The following is an 8,881-nucleotide window of genomic DNA, read 5'->3' as shown; positions in this document are numbered from 1 at the left end:
CAAAATAAATAAATAGATAAATGCAGTATGAAAAAAAACTTTTATAAAAAAAATCTACATACTCTGAGTATATACCATTTTCAAAAATAAAATGTTGAAAGGAATTTGAAAAAAAAGCCATATGTTCTCGATTTTTTATTCAATATGTCATGATGATTTTTTGGTACATTCATATTATTATTATTATTATTACTAAGTATTTTTAAACAAAACATTGTACGAATATTTATTCTAATAAAGATATTATTTTTTGATGACCAAGCCAATTATTGTCACATGTATGTCTTATTTTAAAGAGTCCGATGTTTTGTCATTGTCAATTGTATCCAGAGTTGTGAATCACAATAGTCTGAAAATGTTGAATCTCAGATATCTTAAAGTTTCGATATGTGATAGTGATAGCAACTAGAAAAAATTCAACGACAAATGTTGTATTCTGAAGTTTTTCATCATTTCTACATCATTTAATTTTTTGTTTTCCAAATGTATGGTTTATAATCAATTTAGTTTGCATTTGGATTAAGTCATTTGAAATCTATGTATTTTAAATTTATTTTCATTGTTAAATAACATAAACAAATGAAACTCAAATAACTCTTTTAGTTATTTTCATTATATACGGTGTTTGACTAAACTTATTAAAACAACTTATAATTTCTACGATCTTGTAAGTTGTTTTATGAGATTTTAAGATGTCAGGTGTTATTTAAAAAAATAAATTGTTAAAGTGTTTGGATGAACTTATTTTAAACAACTTAAATATATTGACGTGTTTGATATTATAAGATCTTTTTAGTTTCAAAATGATCAAAAAAATATAACTATAAAGGTAATGTAAGTAATTATATACATACAAAAATAATTTTTGAATTTTATCATAAATGCTAAACTTATATTAAAAAATAAAATATTTTTTTGAAATAAAAAACAAAATTATTTTATATTTTATGTTAATGAGAAAAATGAGTGGCTGTTAATTTTATGTTAATGTGAAAAATAGGTGGAAAGTATGGTGGACATTTAACCAAATATACAAGGATAATATGATGAAGTAAAATATTATTTTTATGCCAAATTATTTCTAATAGTTTATTTTACTAGCTTATAAACTGTTTTTTCTTTAAATTGCCAAATAAAACTAAAGATTTTAAAATCTATGCAAAACACCCTCTAACAACAATAAATTTCAAATGATTCTAATATTCTAAGATCATGCTTGATACACAAGAATGCAATAAGTCAGGAATATAATCAACTATGGAATGAAATAATTGTGACTTGTGAGAATGAAATGACATAAATTTTTATTTCCAATGCATGGTATCAAAGTGAATGTGATTAGGAATGAAATATTTATTACTTATTTGATTACGATAGTATGATTGATAGCTCAAAATAAGTACTAAGAATGTAATGAAATTATTTTTTTTTTTTTGACAAAATTACCTTTTGGGTTAAATGAATATAATAAAAATCAAAATATATAATTCAGCACAATATATAATTTTTTTTTTGTTTTAAAAGAAGAACCCACCAAGAAAGGAGATTTTATAAAGAAAGAAAAATGTTTAAAGGCTACATGTAAAAATACATGGACATGGGGAGTTATATAGATTACCTAGGAGGGACTTGAGGAAAAATCGTGATGGGAGGAGGAAGAGACGTAAGATTTGAATGGGAGGGGAGATGACCGAAAATGATATTTTATCACGTTAAAAAAGATAAGATTATTTGATATCAGCCAAGGAATCACTGTTCAATCGGGGAATAGATATTCCACAGGAATGTAAATTCCTATTTTTATGCTGTTATCAAGGGTGAAATTTGGAAAGTTCGTTTCATTCCCACACCATCCTATCATGCATGACCTAAGATTTGAAATCACGATGATTAGCTTATATAGTAGATAAATATATAGACGAATTTGATTTTTTTTGGCGTGTAAATTATATTTTGTTGTATGTAAATTATCTAAATAATGAAGATATATTTAAATCCATAGATTTCAAACCATTTCATAAAAACCACGTCCTAATTTATTTGTATTTTATTTATTTATTCAAACACCCATACTTAATAATTTTTATCATTAATTATATAAAATAACAGCTCATGCATCGCGCGGATGAAATTCTAGTTTTACAAATAATACCAAAATAGTTACAAATATTTTTAATATAAATTATTCTTAATTTAAATATTATTTTAACTCTAAAAATAATTATTTTTTAATGGACTCTTAACAATACTTATTAATAAAAAAATAATCTTAAAGAACGTAATATATGAACAGGGTTACTAAAATTTATTCGATATGATATAATATATATATATATATATATATTTGAGCTCGATATAATATATATTATTAATATTAATAAATAGATAATGAACAGTAACTATATTTGGTGCGGTCTTTTGATATTCTACCTAATAATAATGTTTTTAGTATTTTATTTTTTTTCAAACATTGATTTATACACATATTTTATTTTATAAACTAATTATAAAAATTTGTCAAAAAAAATTAATTATAAAAATTGATGAAAAAAAATAAATTAAAAATGAAATCACGATTGCAATTCGCACAAGTATACCGTTTTCTACTTTTCTTGGAGTGGGTTATATAAAGATAAATATATTCACACACACATATATTAACCATTGGATCTAATATTTATTTTACAGGTAGCTTTCAAAGCAAAACCTAATTTTCTATCTCTGTTCACAATCCCTAAAATTGAGTATTTCTCCCGTTTTGATCCTCTTAATCCTCCGCTGCTGCACAAAATTTCTCCAATTTATTGGTAAGATGTTTACGATTTTTCTCTATTTTTCGATAATTTTTCATTTTCGTGCAATTTTTGAGAAATACTATTTCGAGAAGATTAAAATATTCGGAAAAAATGAGTTTTTTTTTTTGATATTTTTTTTTTCTGAAATTTGATGGCTTGCTGCTTATGGTAGAATCTTTTACAGCAGGCAAGCTGTGGCATTTACAGCTCGCTTCTTCACTGTATTTATCTTTTCTCAATTGTCAGTTTCGCGACACTGATTTTATTGCTTTTTATTTTTTCCCGAGCATAATGTTGGCGAATTTTGGTGTTTCCGGTTAAATTTTCATCTCTCGAATTATTAATTCTTCGAACAGAATGAAAATTCATCGATTTTTTTAGTGCATGCGCGCGCTTCAGTCGAGTGTCGTTTGAAATTTGAATTGAAGCAATTTCGAAATGTCTGGGTTTTAGGGCTTAACACTCCAAAGGAAGCTAGTGCTGCTGCTGCGGCGGAACTGCGGCGGAAGAGATCTGCCTTTCCTTTGACTATTTTCAGTGGTCCTCGAGTAATTTGCGCAAATCTCGAAGGGTGATTTCGGGAATCTGGCAGAATGTCTGAAACTACCGCGATGTCGAACCGTGAGCAGTTCACCGGAGCTTCCACTCTCTATCCGGGCGCGGTGCAGTCTTCGGTGGCTTCACAGCCACAGCTGGATCATGACATGCGCATGGGCTACACAACCGAAGGCATGGCCGCCACTTACAGGCCAATGGCATCGCCACCGCCGCCGTTCCAGTCCATCTCTGCCGGCTCCACGAAGCACGCTATGAACTCGAGTGCCGGTGAGCAGAAACGCAAGAGAGGGAGGCCCAGGAAGTATGGGGTTGATGGCGGCGTGGCTTCTGGACAGCAGCCCATTGATGTCGCGATGCAACAGTCACAGACGTTCTCTCCACAGGCGGCGCCTCCACCAATGCTGCAGCAGGATTCCCAGCTACCAATGGGTGGATCGGCTTCTCCCACGTCCAAGAAGGCCAGAGGCAGACCTCCTGGTTCCAAAAACAAGAAGCAACGAGTCGAAGCTTTAGGTAAAAATTTAATATTTGTCATAAAGAATGTTTATTTATATAAAGATTATTGGTTTTACACGAGTGGCAGGGAATATGGGCTATTTTTCTGTGTGTGTGATTCGATTTGGACTTCATATCTCTTGCGCTTGTATGAGATTCGATTTGGTTTTCTTACTTTCTTGTTTTATTTTATGCTGTTGAAACAGTACATGATCCATAAAAATGTATTGATAGACGGTAGAATCTGTGGTGCTGCAATCGAAGAATATTGTAATGCAAGTGGGTTGTATGACACAGTACTTTTTTATTGAACGGATTACATAGCAAAATGGTAAGCGAATAATATATTATATGAATGTTGGAATTAAGTAACGTACACGAGTGTGGTGGATCTTTGTGGCCTTTGGATCTGACCCACTCCAGGTTTTGGTAACTATTTCATAGTTACCAAATAATTTAAAAACATTTCCTCTTTTCTTTAATGCTATCTATTTAAGGTTTCCAATTTTTTGCTGTAGCCAATCTTTTGATAGACTATTTATATCTTTAACATTAAGATTAAAAACAGTGAATAATTTCAATTCCTCCCCGTTTTGCTACAACTGTATGCTTTATATTCGGTTATTGCTTTTGTTTGTGAGATTCCAAACTTGATTGTGGTTCTAAAATTTAAGCTGCTGAACATGTTGAGTATCAACGCCCCCTGTTTGATCATCATTCTGAGGAATGCCACATCGATGAACTCTAACATAAAGTTATGCCTGCAGGTTCGACTGGTATTGGATTTGTACCTCATGTTATCAACGTAATGGCTGGAGAGGTTGACCTTTTAATTCTTGCATTAATTTCTGTTTAATGAATAAAAACTATTAATTATTCCTTTATGTTGGGACTTGGGTACTTGGGTTTATCCATAAATATTTCATTATTGCCAAAGAACATGGAGTTAAACCAAGATTCATAGTGTCCTATCCCATTTTCTTTTAGAATCGTTCTTAGGATTACGTTACAACTAGTGCTTTGAATCTAGTCTACCATCTCAATGTGCATCGATCAAATTAAGATCATGATTCCGTTCAACTTTGGTATCTGCAGAATGGTGGATCAGATTTTTATATGATAGTAGTGATGACTTGGCTTTCTTGTCTCTGTGATATTTTCTCCCCTGTAAAGCTTAAGCTCAATTTAATGGTAAGGGAAAAGTTAAAATCTATATTCCACTAATAATGGGAAAAAAACTTTACCTGTCATGAAGGTGATTCTATGCATTAGGTATGGCAGGATTAGCAGCCAATGCAAGAGCTGGGGAAGAGAGAGAGACTAGATACTAAAATGCATTTTTAAACAGAAATGACAGGAATTTGATGCTTAATAGAGATATTGAACAAATGGGGGCCCTAGGGGTCCTTCCCAGTATTGTCATGCAATTTTTGATTTATTGCATTTATTTACAATATGGTTGCATCTGTTTTTAGAAGTTAGAATGGACAAGAAGTATTTGGTTTAAGCATTCAGATGAATGGATGAAAGTTTGGCTTTCACGCGAAGTGCCGAGTAGGAAAAAGAGGAAGTTTCTTTGCAATGCATTGCCACTTAGATCAAGTCACTGAGTGGTATATATATCCAAACTAGCAGTATCTTACCTTGGCAAGGATAAAATGGCTTCTCTGTGGGAAATATGTACATCTCTAGTGTATGTTCCTTCTCAGGGACTTCTACATCATACTAACCAGTAGAACAGTGTGATTCCTATTTGATTTCATTTAAGCAAAATATTAATCATTTAGGTGAGCTTGCCTCAAAGACACACAATAAGATATTTGAGTTAGTATTTCAAATCTTATGATTAATTGACCTAATTTGTTTGGTTGGCAAGTAGGGTTTCAACAATTTGCTGAAGTCCTCGTGTATAATCTATAATTTCAACATGTTACTGGGTGAAATTTGAAGTAGTTTATCAGCAGTTTTATTTCTTTTGGCATCATGATCTTGAAGGGTAATACTTTCTACACTTCCATGTAGTTTCACACGAATGGACTAATTGAATTGGTTCATGATCCCTTTTGATGTATCCATGTGTAACATTATCTGCTCCCTTGTACTTGTTATTTTGTTGTTGTTGGTTGTGCAATGCACGAGGACCTTTTCTTTTTGGTCAATGCATGCTTGTTTTATTAACTCCTCTTGAAGAGCAGTATGTAATTTATAGTCTTTCACAACTTCATGTATCACGCCACTTCAACACTTATTTTGTGTGTTTATGGCACACATTTTACCATTAATTGTCTGCACTTTACTTGGATCAATTTTAGATTTGTGGCACACATTTTGCTATTGATTATTTGCTCTTGAATTGTTTCTGCATCCATCTTTTCCCAAAAAGAATTGGGTTCACTTGAGAATTAGAGGTATTTTTAAATGAACAAGATATTGGCGTGTGTCACCAGAATTCAGATACAAATTTAGGGATTACAATGGGAAGGGGGTGGTGATGTCATCTCTGTCTCCGAATCTAAAACATATCTTCATTCCCGCCCCCATACCCGTTTCTTTCTAGTTGAGGAAACTCCATCTCCAATCCCGCGAATTAAATTCCATCTTACTTCTCATCATCACACAAATGGTTTAGGAATGGTAATGTGGAAGACAGGATTTGTCATTCTCATCCCTGCATTCATGACCCAACGAGAATTAAATAATCATCTTGATCACTGCTTCAAATACTCATTTAGACAAAAAAACTTCAAATTTACTCAGACAATATTGATACAAGAATCCAATTATATAATAAAAATACTAATATTATTTAAACATACAAACTTTGGTAATTCATAGTTTAATAAAAGAAAAAGATTAAACCACAACATTATCATTAGGGCAACGGGTTGAGTGAACGACATTTGAAGGTTATTAATTTTGTTTTTCTTTTTTGTTAATTGTTATGAAAATTATCATCATCATCTTCGGACGGGTAAGGGTATGAGGATAGCCGTTATCAATTTGATTCGAAAAATCCCCAAACCCGAAGATATACCCAAAAACTCACCCCTGAACTCGTCCCGTTTCGGGCCGCGGGAAGAATTGCCCTGCCTGTACAAATTACCAGTCAGATTATATTATTTGCATAACTAAAAGTCAGCAAATGATATTTCAGGATGTATCTTCAAAAATAATGGCATTTTCTCAGAATGGTCCAAGGGCCGTTTGCATCTTATCTTGCAGTGGTGTAATATCAGACGTGACTCTCCATCAAGCTGCAACATCTGGTGGAACTGCAACTTATCAGGTTTCTTGTTTTAAATCTATATTACCATTGCTGGCTTGTGAAGCGTATTTTTTATTTCTAGAAGTGACTCATTAGCATGATAAATTCCGCTTTAGAGGTCAACAACCGAACTAGGATATTGGACCCGAGTTTTCTTATTAAATCTGTCCCTGTTTTCCTTGTTATAATTTGTTCTTGTTCTGCAGGGGCGATTTGATATATTGTCCCTATCTGGCTCGTTTCTGCTGTCAGAAATCTCTGGCCAGAAAAGCAGAATTGGTGGATTAAGTGTCACGTTATCTGGATCTGATGGAAGGGTTTTCGGTGGCTGTGTAGCTGGTTTGCTTATTGCCGGTTCCCCTGTGCAGGTTGGTTATATGGATTAGAATTTAGAAGAAAGCTGTCCAAGATCTTGATTTGCGAATATAATTTTATATGTATCCCATAGCTGGTAGTATCAGTTGCTTTACATATAACAGCCTTACACTAATTATTTGGAAAATTCAGAGATCAACTATCATTCCACCCATGGTTATTTGTTAAATATCGGAGGGCAAGACAGCAGAACTAATCCTTGAATGGTTTTTTACCGTCTAAAGTGCATCTAAAGTGCATCTGTGCGGGGCCATTCCTAGCCCGAATTATATTTAATGATTCTATACTGTGAGGAAACAAGTTGTTCAAGAGTTTTTGTCGCTTTCACTATTTGTTCGACTGTAATTCGAGTTATGGGTGCACATTATACATATAAAAGTGATTTATGGAGTTCCATTATGTGAAATTATTTTTTTTCGCTTATTGCAGGTAATAGTTGGAAGTTTTCTCGCAGATGGTCGAAAGGAACCGAAATCTGCAAATCACATGGAGTCTTTATTTGCTCTGCCAAAAGCTAACTTGGGTGGTGCTTCAGGTGCCAACAGCTCACCATCTCGAGGAACCCTCAGCGAATCCTCTGGGGGGCCTGCAAGTCCTCTCAATCTGAGTTCAGGAGGCTGTAACATAAATAATAGCCTCCAAGGCATATCGGGGATGCCATGGAAATGATCTTTTTCGCACTATCTTTCGCTGGCCGTTACTTGAAAATAATCCATCTTAGAAGCTAACTTATGGTAGAAGTAGAAGTAATCTCTGTAGTTTTTTAATTATCTGATTAAGAACCGCAGCCTGCTTTGCATCTAGACTCTAATTTATGGGCATGAATGAAGTGGACCTGGGCACTTGGTCATTTGATACACTAGTTTTTTTTTTTTAAGGATGTTGTAGTTGATGCGACCTTTGGTATTCTACTGGCCCTGGGTACTCATCTTCCAATTTCATCACCTGAACACTCAACTGCTGTGTTTCGCTGTTCTTGTACTATCGACGTTTGGTGAATCACATCCATTCGCATTCATGTTTTAACGCGGGGTTAGGTGGCGCGGCCTAGACCAGCATGTTGAATGAAAAAATATCTAATTTGTTTGCCTTACATTAGATTCTGGTGCGTTTGGGTTGGAGGTAATTTATTCACTCGATGAATTCACACAACCAAGCATAATGATAGTTGGCCGAAGTATATCTTCCACTATGTACAGGGGAGAAAATTGTTATAATCGAGTCAGGGTTTGAATTGAGACATCGTTTCATATCTGAGATCTTGGTGTTGGATAAGTTACACATTATCGGCTAATCTATTCTTATCTATAAATATGTAGTTTTCATTATGAATTTCCTCACTTTCTATTTTCTTATATTATGTGAATGAAATCTTTTATCTTCTAAGTTAATC

The 8,881-nt window shown here is 33.4% G+C and overlaps 1 protein-coding gene across 1 annotated transcript; it reads left to right on the top strand.

Annotated features, from left to right (window-relative positions):
• The first annotated feature begins 2,671 nt into the window (after positions 1-2,671).
• Positions 2,672-8,554, top strand: LOC140877238 (AT-hook motif nuclear-localized protein 10). The gene is made up of 6 exons (XM_073280770.1): positions 2,672-2,807; positions 3,249-3,866; positions 4,616-4,668; positions 7,003-7,134; positions 7,320-7,481; positions 7,918-8,554. The coding sequence occupies exons 2-6, from the start codon at positions 3,389-3,391 to the stop codon at positions 8,155-8,157; spliced, it is 1,065 nt and encodes a 354-aa protein (XP_073136871.1). The 5' UTR covers positions 2,672-2,807; positions 3,249-3,388; the 3' UTR covers positions 8,158-8,554.
• The last annotated feature ends 327 nt before the right edge of the window (positions 8,555-8,881 follow it).

The sequence above is a fragment of the Henckelia pumila genome, chromosome 1 (assembly GCF_033568475.1).
Source record: "Henckelia pumila isolate YLH828 chromosome 1, ASM3356847v2, whole genome shotgun sequence".
NCBI classification, from domain to species: Eukaryota; Viridiplantae; Streptophyta; class Magnoliopsida; order Lamiales; family Gesneriaceae; genus Henckelia; species Henckelia pumila.
Note: the sequence above shows the minus strand (reverse complement) of the source record. Positions and strands in the feature narration are given on the sequence as shown.